Source organism: Piliocolobus tephrosceles, chromosome 10, assembly GCF_002776525.5.
Source record: "Piliocolobus tephrosceles isolate RC106 chromosome 10, ASM277652v3, whole genome shotgun sequence".
In the NCBI taxonomy this organism is placed as follows: domain Eukaryota; kingdom Metazoa; phylum Chordata; class Mammalia; order Primates; family Cercopithecidae; genus Piliocolobus; species Piliocolobus tephrosceles.
The window spans coordinates 12,972,040-12,985,401 of NC_045443.1; the positions used below are offsets into that span (position 1 = coordinate 12,972,040).

At 47.4% G+C, this 13,362-nt stretch overlaps 1 protein-coding gene across 2 annotated transcripts in view; it reads left to right on the forward strand.

Moving 5' to 3' along the window:
* Positions 1–7,851, forward strand: part of GPRC5A (G protein-coupled receptor class C group 5 member A) — a 13,375-nt gene extending 5,524 nt beyond the window's left edge. For both annotated transcript variants that reach the window (XM_026455798.1, XM_023226175.1), the window contains 2 exons: positions 2,098–2,156; positions 2,462–7,851. In XM_026455798.1, the coding sequence (XP_026311583.1) occupies positions 2,098–2,156; positions 2,462–2,554 (152 nt within the window). In that variant the 3' untranslated portion in view covers positions 2,555–7,851. The remainder of the gene's footprint in view (positions 1–2,097; positions 2,157–2,461) is intronic.
* Positions 7,852–13,362: the final 5,511 nt, after the last annotated feature.

Below are 13,362 nucleotides of genomic sequence, written 5' to 3' on the forward strand. Positions count from 1 at the left end.
GCGCGGTGGCTCAAGCCTGTAATCCCAGCACTTTGGGAGGCCAAGACAGGCGGATCACGAGGTCAGGAGATCGAGACCATCCTGGCTAACGCGGTGAAATCCTGTCTCTACTAAAAATACAAAAAACTAGCCGGGCGAGGTGGCGGGCGCCTGTAGTCCCAGCTACTCGGGAGGCTGAGGCAGGAGAACGGCGTAAACCCAGGAGGCGGAGCTTGTAGTGAGCTGAGATCCCGCCACTGCACTCCAGCCCGGGCGAAAGAACAATACTTCGTCTCAAAAAAAAAAAAAAAAAAAAAAAAAAAAAAAGAAACAAATGATTTTCCTCTTGTCTGGAGTTGTGAGAAGCCAGATATTCTCGTGTTGTTTTCATAAGCAAAAGAGGCTAAACTGATGGCCAGAAAGTGCCCCTGCTCATAGGGACCTAATCATTGGTCTCCAGGGTTTACACTGACCTTTAAGTCTAGTCACAGGGAGTGGGTGGTTTTGGGATAGGAATGAGGAACCTCCAAGGCCACCTTCTTAGCTCCAGCTAAAAATAGGTCTTTCCTTTGCTCTTAAGCCTGAGGTGTGGAACTTCCTGGTGCTACTCACTGCAACTGTGGTCCATTTCTAGGGCACTTGGAAGTCTGAAGGGAGGTTATTGAACCACCCAGCCCCTCCTGTCCGTTGCGTGGCTTCACTCCATCACCTCACTCCTGGACTTCCTGTTCTCATTCACTGACGAGTCTTCCTTCCTTCATTCATTTTATGGACCACTGTCAGCTTTCTCCCTTAAAATGCTGCTCTGGCCTCCATGATTTGCTGCTCACTTTCCTCCCTGGGTCCCGTGATCCACCCCATCCCATCGAAATCCTTCCTGATCCCTTCCACAGTTGGAACCAACAACCTCTGAAGCTTTGCTCTCAGTCCAGATAAACCAAGTCACCGTGCTTTCCTGCCTGTGCCTTTGCTCCAGGTGTGTCTGTCCTCTGCCTGGCGTGGCTGCCTCCCTCTTCTGCCCTTCTCCAGGATCGGGCATTCCCCAGTTTCCCCTGGTACTCACTCCACCCTGTGCATCTGTAGGACTTTGAAATGCTCTTCTCAGGGTCTGTCTCATTGCATTGTTATTTATGGGCCTGTCATATGTTCCTCACTCTCCAGCGTCAGCTGCAAGGAGGGATCATTCTGGTTAATCCTTATGTGCTTCACGATCTCTTACATAAAGGTGTTTAAGTGTTTATTCAGCAAATTGGGCAGGTAAATTTGGTGGGAAATAAACGAATTGCTTTGAATTGCATTCATGATGATTGCATGTGTTTATCCTTCTTTCCCAAGCCTCTGATTTTCCCCAAATACACAGAAAACAGTTGCTTATCAATCCTGCCTCTTCCCAAAGAAAATGATACAAATATGTACATATTTTCCTTGTCAGGCAGTTAAGGAAATAGGTAAATCCCCAGTGAGATTCACTCTAGGTACACCCCTGGCCAGATTTATATCTGAAATGACTGGTTTTTATGACTTTTCTTTTCTTTTTTTTTTTTGAGACGGAGTCTTGTTGTGTCGCCCAGGCTGGAGTGCAGTGGCGCGATCTCTACTCACTGCAAGCTCCGCCTCCCGGATTCATGCCATTCTCCTACCTCAGCCTCCCAAGTAGCTGGGACTACAGTCTCCCACCACCGCCCCCGGATAATTTTTTGTATTTTTAGTAGAGATGGGGTTTCACCGTGTTAGCCAGGATGGTCTTGATCTCCTGACCTCGTGATCCTCCCGTCTCGGCCTCCCAAAGTGCTGGGATTACAGGCGTGAGAGCCACCATGCCCGGTTCATTTTCAAATGTGCTTTTGAAGTGGTCCTAGGATGAGGTGGGGCTCTGGTGAAGTTCTGAAAAAGGGTGTCCCTAGTCATTATAGTTATTCGTTCATTGAACCAATATTGTGTTTGCTTTGTGCCTGGTCCTAGGCTTGAGGACCTAGTCTTTCTCCCTCCAAGAAACTTAAGGTCTGCTGGAGAGACAGGAAGTTAAATGGGCAAGATGTCACATTGTGATTAGTGATACAACGGGGTGAACACAGGTGGGGCCCCAGTGCTTTAATTTCTCCTCTCCCTCTGTTTCAGGTTTTGAAGAGACAGGGGACACGCTCTATGCCCCCTATTCCACACATTTTCAGCTGCAGGTAAGTGATTTTTTTTCTCCCTCTTCGTCAAAGGCGTTAGCCCCTCAGGAACACTGATCCTTTGGAAACAGGCGATGTTACCATTCTGATGGCCCCTAGATGGCCACTTGAAGGAATAATGGGTCTTCTTTCCTCTAATTGGCCTCATGGGGTTAGTGGGGAAGAATGAGTGCTTGGCATAGAGAGGACTTGGGGGTGGGAGGCCTGGGAGAAGGGGAAGGAATTGAGACTCCTGCCCAGACTGGAGACCTGTTGAGATGGCAGGAACTGGAGTGGGTTTCACGATATGATTGTTTCTTTTTCATAACCAGCCTCCCCAAAAGGAATTCTCCATCCCACGGGCCCACGCTTGGCCGAGCCCTTACAATGACTACGAAGGAAAGAAAGAGGGCAGCTAACTCTGTCCTGAAGACTGGGACAGACGCAGCTGGGCGCCAGATCCAGCGGGAGCTCAAAGGGATGTGGGCGAAATCTTGGGTCTTCTGAGAAAACTGTACAAGACGCTACGGGAAGAACTTGCCTCCCTCCCACCTCAACCACAATTCTTCCATGCTGGGGCTGATGTGGATTAACACGACTCCGGTTCTTAGCGGCCAGTGGTGTTTTTTTTTTTCTCCTCCTTAGGATACTTCTTTTAAGTGGGAGTCTCAGGCAACTCAAGTTTAGACCCTTACTCTTTTTGTTTGTTTTTTGAAACAGGATCTTGCTCTGTCACCCAGGCTTGAGTGCAGTGGCGTGATCACAGCCCAGTGCAGCCTCGACCTCCTGTGCTCAAGCAGTCCTCCCATCTCTGCCTCGCAAAGTGCTGGGACTACAGGCATGAGCCACAGCTCCCAGCCTAGACCCTTACTCTTGCTGTTATTTTCCATGAACTAAAGGTCTGGTCATCTGAGCGCACGTTGGCTCACGCAGCTCTAGGGGCCTGCTCCTCTAATTCACAGTGGCTTTTGTGAGGATTGCTTGGCCCAGAGCAGACCTGCACATCTGAACAAAAACAGCAAAGGCCTGTCTCTCAACCCACTGGCCTGAATCTACACTGGAACCAACTTGCTGGCACCCCCGTTTCCCAACCCTTCTTGCCTGGGTAGGCAAGGCTAAAAGATCATCCTACATTTACTCATCTCTCTGGTGCTGCCCCACATTGGGCCTCAGCAGCTCCCCAGCACCAATTCACAGGTCACCCCTCTCTTCTTGCACCGTCCGCAAACTTGCTGTCAATTCCCAGATCTAATCTCCCCCTACGCTCTTCCAGGAATTCTTTCAGACCTCACTAGCGCAGGCCCAGTTGCTCCTTGTCAGGAGAATTTGCAGATCATTCTTACTCTAAATTCCTGGGGCTGATACTTCTCTGTCTTGCACCCCAGCCTCTGTAAACAGATTTACCGCGTTCACGGCTGCATTCTGTAAGTGGGCGTGGTCTCCTAACGGAGGAGTGTTCATTGTGTAATAAGTTATTCACCTGGGTATGCAATAAAGATGTGATGGCCACTCTTTTCACGGTGGTGGCAGCAGTTACCAGTAGTGAGCATTAGACGCTGTGGGAGAGAACACGGGCTGCCCTGTGAGCTTCATGTTGGAGCTGAAGTTCGAGTTCATTTCCTTTGGCTTTGTACTTGACCCTTCTTCATGTGTCTGTCCTGATGCCTCTAAAACAAGTGTGTTTCCCCTAATTTTTGAGGTTGTCATTGGTGAGAGAGCCAGGATCGTCATGGGGCCTGAGGTTTTACTCCAGCAAGGCAGAGGAGTGGCAACCTTGGCTTGGGGTTTGGCAGCCCCGGAAAGGCAGGGAGGAGAGCTCAAAGCCCGTTTCATGTTTCACCCAAGGTCTCACTGTGGGAGAGGACAAACCCACATCCGCTATTTGACAGAGTTAGTTCACAAATGTCTCTCGGCAAAGACATGATACTTAACCGTGATAATTGACTTAATCCAAGCAACAGCTCTGTAGGGCAGAGCAATAGGAAATCTCCCTTTGGTTACGGGAAAAAAAAATAATCCCTCTACACAGAAACTGGGTGACATGTAAAAATGTGTAGCTAAGTCGGGGAGTTACTTCCTAAGAGCCTGACGCTCTGCTTTTCATCAAAAGGAAAAAGCAGAGTGAGGCAGAGGCGAGGGAGGTGGAGGTGAACGGATGATGTGCTGAGTTAGGGATGTTTATATGCCACAAAGGTTTGGTTGGTAGGCTTTGCACCAAGATTAGCCTAGCTTTGTACTGAAAAGGGGGAAGGCCACATAGTGACACAGATCTGTCTGGTGTTTCCCAGGAGGTGTGACCTAATGAGGTTTGTTGTGAGAAGAAAGCAATGTGGTTTCACATATATTATCTATCATAGGCTAGGGACTAAAGAAATGCATATACCCTCCCCACTTTCTTTCTTTCTTTCTTTCTTTTTTTTTTTTTTTGAGATAGAGTCTCACTCTGTCGCCCAGGCTGGAGTGCAGTGACATGATCTTGGCTCACTGCAGCCTCCACCTCCCAGGTTCAAGCGATTTTCGTGCCTCAGCCTTCTGAGTAGCTGGGATTACAGGAGTGTGCCACCACGCCTGGCTAAATTTTGTATTTTAGTAGAGACGAGGTTTCACCATGTTGGCCAGGCTGGTCTTGAACTCCTGATCTTAAGTGATCCTCCCACCTCGGCCTCCCAAAGTGCTGGAATTACAGGTGGGAATCACCGTGCCCAGCTTCCCTTCCATCTTTTCTTTCCTTCTCTGGTCTTCATACTACCAACAAAGCAAGGGAGGAGTAGTAAAAGGTAAAATCACAAAATACTCTGGATCGGCGTTTATTTATTTATTTTTTTTGAGACAGGGTCTAGCTCTATGGCCTAGGCTGGAGTGCGGTGGCACAGTCATAGCTCACTGCAGCCTCAACCTCCTGTGCTTCAGTGATTCTCCTGCCTCAGTCTCCTGAGCAGCTGGGACCACAGACATGCACCACCAGACTCGGCTAATTTTATTTTTTCAGAGATCACATGTGGTTTGAGGGAGGATAGGGAGGACAGGGTGTCAAGAACAGCATTTTTACCAAGTTGGTATAAAAATGAAACAGGATCCAGGCATGGGTCTTTACACTGCTGGTTACAGCAAGTTTTGAAATCTGAGCAGCAATTTGAATCACTTCTTGAAAACCAAACAAAAAATGTATTTTTTGTAGAGTTGGGGGTCTTGCTCTGTTGCCCAGGTTGGTCTTGAACTCAAGAGATTCTCCTGCTTTGGCCTCCCACAAGTGCTGGGATTACAGGTGTGAGCTACTGCACCCAGCCTGCTTTCTTTTTAGGGAAAAGGATCTGTGGGAGCTTTTATCCCCATGACTGCCTTCCTCAAGGCAACCTCTTTCCCCAGAAATGGCATCATCTCTGGACTGTTGTTTCTCCTTCTTCCTTCCTCCTCCCCACCCGCCTCCTAATTCTCCTTCTCCCCGCCCCCTGCCCTCTTCCTCCTCCTCCTCCACCATGCTTGGCTAATTTTTGTATTTTTAGTAGAGACAGGGTTTCACTATATGGGCCAGGCTGGTCTCGAACTCCAAACCTCGTGATCCACCTCCCTTGGCTTCTGAAAGTGCTGAGATTACAGGCATGAGCCACCATGCCCTGCCCCATTTCCCTTCTAAGAAACACAGTGGTCTCTGGAGGCTTGGAGCCTGCACCAGCAGGCCAGCCCTGCACTGAATGCCTGTTCTTGCCAGGTGGCCGAAGGTTGCTGCTCATTTGAGCAGTACCTGTCACCCCTCCTCCCCGTGCTGTGGCTGTTAACTCATCTTCCGGTCTCACACCTTCTGCACATGAATAAGCTCTTTATAAAAATTATTATTAGTTTTACTCTTTCTTTTCTTTGGAGAGGGTACCAAAGGATAGCTCTTCTGTTTAAGTAGGGACCGCTCATGGCCTGGAGGCTTTGGCATCTGAGAATCAAACTGGAGAAGATTCCGAAGCCGTTCTTATAAGTGTCTCCATCCCTACCCAGGCTGAAATGGAATGTGCAAATGGAGCCCAGCCTGGTCCTTGGGTGTTGCCAGTTGATTGATGACTGGGAGCCAAAGTGGCATCTCCTTTGACCTAAACGGGCGATGAAATAAAACTCAACAGTCTTTCTCTCATCTTTCATTGTGAGATGCGAAATAGACCGTTTGTCTCTGCCTTTCATTTTAGGCTGAGGCTGTCCAAAGCGACCATACCCCATATTTCCACTAGATGGCGCTGACACTCCAGGCATCAACCTTCAGGGCCTCAGAGCCTTGCAAAGGCAGCCACTTAAAGCCGCTTTCCTGTGTGGGGCACCAAGCTGAGCTGCAGACACCCAGTAGGCGCGATTAAAATGCGTCCCATTTTAAGACGCTTGTATTTATGAGCTCTTTGCTTCCTCCCTCCTACTATCTTTAAAGAATTGCTCTCCATCTCCTTTGGCAGAGTTCCTTTGCCCTTTGTCTTATTTTTGTGAAACCCTCCAAGGTATTTCCAGTCCATTTGCATGCAATCTGGCATCTTTGTGGAGAACGGTCTCATATGCTGTTGTTGTTAACGTCGACTAGTATTTATGTGTTGAGAACACTGGCTGTTTGTCAGGAAAAGTGTGCCAAAACAAAGAGTACGGCCCGGCCCTGGAAATGCATCAGCAAAACCCATTTCCCCCGTGCATTCATTCTGAGCTTCCTTCCTTCATTTCTAGACCTGTCATTACTGCTGAGAACTGGACTGTGCCCAGCTGACCTTTCCCTTCCTTGCCCTGCTGTCGCTGCCAGGGTCTGCAGGTTTGCCACCGTTCCAGCCCCAGTCTGAAACATGGGATTATTTCAGAATTGGAGGTGGCAGCTCCAGAAAAAAATCCTTCTGGAGTGTTGACTGCTAAGATCCAGGAACTGGGAAATCAACCCCCAGTTAGTAGATAGCCCTCTTTGGAAATTCTGTGACCCAACCTCGTGGCTGTTTTCTGGAATTCCTTCTATCCGGGGCAGACAGTGCTGTGCCTTTCTTGACTTCAGGATGTTCCAAGGATGCTGCTGGATTTGTGTGTGTGTGTGCCTGACCCTGATTTCTGCAATCTCCAGATTTCTTTCTTGACCCTTCAAAGTGGAACAGTCCAGTGACAAAAATTTTAGAGTTTGAGAAGGTCACAGAAATCTTCCAGTTGGTGCCTCCACAGTCTTCACTTTACAGAGGAATTCAGGCCTAATGGAGTTAATGCAACTAGATCAGGGTTTTGCTTCTGTGTTCTTTCTACCATCAGCACCTGTGTGGTCAGTTCTGGACACTTTTCCCAGAGAAGTCTTGGAGTAGAGAATCCTACTCAAATTTCACTGTATATTTTAAGTGTTCCTCTCCTTTCCCTTTGCCTCCCCCATTGCCTTTTCTTCCCCTGATTTCTCCTCTGGTCATCTCCTCTCCCTTCGGCGTGTAAGCCATGGGAAGGGCATCGAGGGGAGGACAGCTTCTGGTTAAACACAGGTCCCTCTTCCACATCAAATGAACATTGGCTTCCTGGGACAGAAGGCCGTCAAAGGAGGGATTGCAAAGCAAGGCAAAGAGTTCTGTCTTCATTTTCCCCACCACCATGAGATAGGACTGACGGAGAGGGTGGTGGGGCAACACTGCTTAATGGATGCATTTTCACATCATTTCAAGTTTTAGCCCTCATGACTGTATTTTCTAATCAGAGACAATAACATTTTAAATAAAATAACGATAAATAAGTCTGAGTCAGGTGGTAAAATTTGTGGTTTTCAAGCACCATCTTTTGATATACTTGGTTTCATATCATAATGTATTCAAGGTTTCATCCAGTTCTTACATGCTCCCCTTTACTGAGATTTTCTTTAAAAACATTAAAAAATTTTTAAATGTAATTTTTTTTTTCTTTTGAGATAGGATCTTGCTCTGTCACCCAGCCTGGAGTGCAGTGGTACGATCATGGCTCACTGCAGCGTCGACCTCCTGGGCTCAGGTGGTCTTCCTCCTTTGGCCTTTCGAGTACTGACTGGGACCAGAGGTGCACGCCACCACACAATGCTAGTTAAAAAAAATTGTAGAGACAGGGTCTCCTTATGTTGTCCAGGCTGGTCTTGAACTCCTGGGCTCAAGCTATCCTCCTGCCTCCGCCTCCCAAAGTGCTGGAACTGCAAGCATGAGCCACCATGCCCAGCCTGATATTTTATTTTCCATTCATCTTTTAACTTATCTCAGAATTGACCAGATTCAGCTAGTCTTAAGCTCAGGATCCAGTAAACAGTTAATTCTTCATTTTAATTATTTTTAAGACGGGGTCTCGCTCTGTCGCCTAGGCTGGAATGTAGTGGTGTGATCTCAGCTCACTGCAGCCTCCATTTCCTGAGCTCAAGCGATCCTCTTGCTCAGCCTCCTGAGTTGCTGGGACTACAGGCATGCGCCGCTATGCTTGACTAATTTTTGAGTTTTTTTTTTTTTTTTTTTTTGTAGAGACGGGGTCTCACTACATTGCACAGGCTGGTCTTGAACTCCTGGGCTCAAGCCTCCCACTGTGGCCTCTTAAAGTGTTGGGATTGCAGGTGTGAGCCACCATGCCCCCAACCAACAGTGACTTCCTATTCACTTGTTTGTGTTATTGATTCCTTCAACTTCCCTGAGGCCCATAATGAGCCCCAAACCCACACCCATACCCCTTCTTTCTCTTTGCATGGAATTCTGGCTCCCTTCAGGGAGCAAATGCCACACATGGGAGAGCCCTCTCTCCCCGTGCAGCTTCTGGGAGCAGGTGCCAAGGTAGTCCTTGGAGAGCCCTGCAGATAACTTGTGTTTGTAATGACTCAGCCAAGATGTTTGCCCTGAGCCCAGTGATTCAATCCAAGTCCAATCCAATCGTGGTCTTCAGCAGAAAAGAAGATGACATGTTAGTGAAATTTCGTTGCCGCATGTGCCACACCAAATTGCCTGGTTCCAGTTGCTTCTAGTGCAAGCCCCTTCCATGTGATGATCTGTCAATCCTGCTGGGTTTGTATCAACTCAACTCAGAAAACTCCTCTGACAAGCCCATGTAGCCATGCTGTGAGCTCTGGGACATGATTGTAGGGGCTGAGCACCGTGTTTCCTGATTATGTAAAGCTACTATGTTTCTCTAAGAAGAAATGTTTCCAGGCCAGCTTTTTTTTTTTTTTTTTTTTTTCTGCCAGGAATTGAAAGAGAAAAAGCATGTGTCAATTTTTAGCATATCTTTATGAATAATGGAAAAAAGCAGAGATCATGATAATAGAGTTAGGTGGAGTCATAACTCAAACATTCAAGAAGAGATCCTTTACTACATGGAAGTCTAGTGATGCACCACAGGGCTCTGTCTTTGCATCTGTTTGGATAACATTTACGTCTATCACTTGCATAAAGATAGAGCACGTTTATCAAGTTTCGCACATGACACAAAATTAGGAAAGACTGAATAATAAAACCAGAATAGAAATATGTTGCAATAAGCTGGAATAAAGATCCCAAACCAAGAATTTACCTTAATAGATGTCAATGTATTCATGCCGTCAAAGTACATTACATAAATACAAATTGGAAAGATTTGGTTTGACAGTAGTTTTTATGCAAAAGACCTGGTAGTTTGAGGTGCTTAGAAAACTGAGAAGGACCAGTGATGAGACAACAGCCAGAAAGTCAAAGCAATTGTAGGCAGCACTGACACAATTGTGAGGTCCAAGTCAAGGCATGTGCTGTTCCCATGAGATACCACATCAGAGCATAAAATCCACATCTGTGCAGCTCACTCTGATGGAGGAGCTTCTAACGGAGGAGCTCTTTTCAGTATTTCATGACATGCAGAATGGCTGATGGGACTGGAGCTAGTTAACCCGGATAGGAGATGTTGCAGGAACATGATCATCACCATCACTAACATTTATTGTGTGCTTACTCCATGCCAGGCTCTGTTTGAAGTGCTTCATTTATTTATTTTTGAGACGGAGTTTTGCTCTTGTGCTCCAGGCTGGAGCACAATGGCACGATCTTGGCTCACTGCAACCTCTGCCTCCCAGGTTCAAGCGATTCTCCTGCCTCAGCCTCTTGAGTAGCTGGGATTACAGGTGCCTGCCACCACGCCTGGCTAATTCTTGTATTTTAGTAGAGACGGGGTTTCACCATGTTGGCCAGGCTGGTCTCGAACTCCTGACCTCAGGTGATCCACCCACTTCAGCCTCCTAAAGTGCTGGGATTACAGGCGTGAGCCACTGTGCCCGGCCTAATCACTTTAGATATATAATATAATTTAATATGTATAAAAACCTCATGGGTTATTACTATTGTCACCCTTTTTTATTTAACACCTGCAGACACCAGAGCACCGAGGGACTAAGTAACACCCAAGGGTACACAGCTGTCAAATGATGGGCTGGGAGCCAGGGCGGGGTGGGCTGCCTCCAGATTTCTTATCCGTAACTCCCAGCTGCCTCCTCACCATTTTCAGTAACGACCGCCCAACAGGTGGCTCTGTGGGAAGCAGATTCCAGAAGAGCTTCCTGCAAAATAGCGGGTCCTTTCTTGGCTGGTGATGTTCAAGCTCAATGCTATTCAAATAGCACGCACTCCATTCCTAAGGCAACTTGCATTCTAAAGCGAAGTTACGAAGAAGAGAATTTGTCTTGTAACACACAACTACCAATGACATCCAATAATAATACTTATTAAAAGGGGAGGACACATCCTCCAGCTCTGCTAGGGACAATGTGGGGAATTTTGTCTGGAGCAAGGCCTTAGATAAGCTTGGAGCAGCTTGTGACTCTTAGGGTTTGGACTTTCATTGGCTGAGTTGTTATTTCTCATATTTGAATCTAAGAGTCATAGAAGGTTCTTAGGTTGTTAGTTTTACTGGATAGTTTTCTTTCCCTAAACCCCCAACCCAAACGCTTCCTTTGCTCTTTAGGTGAAGATGGAAATGCTCTTCACTCGTGGGATGGGCCCTCACCTTTTAGTGTTATGACTGGATGTTGATTAAAATTAAGGGAGCTGTGTGTTGCAGGACAACTCCCTTGTTCAGAGCCTTGCTTTAGAATGGGAGCTGCCATGGGAATAGAGCTCATGCTATGTTTTTTTTTTTGAGACAAGAGTCTCACTCTGTCGCCCAGGCTGTAGTGCAGTGGCGTGCTCTTGGTTCACTGCAAGCTCCGCCTCCCAGGTTCATGCCATTCTCCTGCCTCAGCCTCCCGAGTAGCTGGGACTACAGGTGCCCACCACCACGCTGAGCTAATTTTTGTATTTTTAGTAGAGATGGGGTTTCATCGTGTTAGCCAGGTTGGTCTCGATCTCCTGACCTCATGATCCCCCGCCTTGGCCTCCCAAAGTGCTGGGATTACAGGCGTGAGCCACTGCACCCAGCCAGCTCATGCTATGTTAACGACTTTATTGTGGACACGGTGATGATCTAAAATGCTTTGCAAAGGCACTTGAATTTTGTAAACACCACCGTGTTCTCCCACCTCAGACACATGTAGTCAATGTCTGAACTATTGCTTGATTTTGTTCTTTAGACAAAAACTACTGTCTTTTTAAGAAAAAGAAAACTAGTCCATGTTGTCTTTGAGGGTGATTAATTGCATAAGAAAGAACCCCATGATTCGTGTTACTCAGCAAAATCAAAAAGGCGTGTGCGTTGTACTTGGGTAGCACGAGTTTAGTCATCTGAGTCACAAGCCCATGACCTCTGGATACTTGGGAGCCAGAATGAGGGTCCAAGGGAGCATCTGACTGTACTGAACTAGAGGGAGGGAGAGGAAGGGGTGGGGTGTCAGGGCTTCCTTGGGAAGAAAGCATCAGAGTGAGGGTGAGGGGGTGGGGAGTGAGAGCTGATAAGTAGGAGGAAGAGTTGTAAAATCAGAGGCCTGGCAAAGTAATGAAGATAAAAGAATGTTAATTTAACTAAAGTCAAAATTAAGGACTTAAGAATCAGGAATTTGGCCGGGTGCAGTGGCTCATACCTGTAATCCCAGCACTTTGGGAGGCTGAGGAGGGCAGATCACGAGGTCAGGAGTTCAAGACCAACTTGACCAACATGATGACCTCATCTCTACTAAAAATACAAAAAATTAGTCAGGCGTGGTAGTGTGCGCCTGTAATCCCAACTACTCAGGAGGCTGAGGCAGGAGAATCACTTGAACCGGGAAGCGAAGGTTGCAGTGAGATGAGATCGTGCCATTGCACTCCAGCCTGGGCGACAGAGCGAGACTCCGTCTCAAAAAAAAAAAAAAAAAAAAAGAGAGCATCAGGAATTTGATTTGTTTTTTCTAAGACCAGCCCAGCGGGTGCAAAAGAACCAGCGGGTAGGCAAGTGTAGGAGCAAAACTGCACATTTATTTTTGGTAACCTAAGGTGTGGGGGAGAAGTCTGTGGGCCTCCCGCGAAGGAGGCCGGCAGAGTCCCCCGGTGGGGCTCTCCGACGGACTTCCCACAGTCCCGACATCCCGACAGCAGTGGGGCTGTGTGAGAAGGCCGAGTGGCTCACTGGCCAAGAGTGGCTTTTCTAGGAGTGGGAGGGCAATAGGCGGGGCACTGGCCTGTCGGGGGCGTTCCGCAGGTGCGACCAGGTAAATCTTGGTCTCTTCGGATTGACGTCACCTGGCGCATGCCCAGTCGATCCGCACCTTCCCGGGTGCCGGCTGCATTTTCGCGCGCGGGAAGAGTTGGTGGTGAAGAAGAACCCGGAAGTGCACCATCTTGCCTCCGTTCATCCAAACAGAATTCAGGAAAATATTAAGTTACGATTCCCAAAGGGTCACGACCTGTGTGTGAAATTCGGCATATGGGTTTGATCTCATCATAGAGCGTCCTTCCAGTTTTTCCTCTGCGTTTCCAGAATGCCCCGGCTTCATGAAAGATGGGTGACAAGGTGAGAAGGAGTGACCTCCTAAAAGCACAGAACCTGGCATGCTCAGAGGTGGTTCTTTTGATTATGTTGGCTGTCCCCTCCCTGTCCCCAAGGCCCTGGCTAGGTCCTCTGTCCTTTCCTTTCTCTGACAAACCTGGTGGCAGTGCCAGAAACAATGAATTGGTACCTGTATATTTTTCCCTGGTCATCAGTGCTAGAGTCTACATGCTTGTCTGTTGCATTTAACGTTAAAAGAAAGCTAGAGTTTAGAAAGAAAAATGGCCATTTATATATTCTGTGTAATGGATAGGTTTCTTTCTTTCTTCTTTCTTTTTTTCTCTTTCTTTCTTTCTTTCTTTTCTTTCTTTCTTTCTCTTTCTTTCTT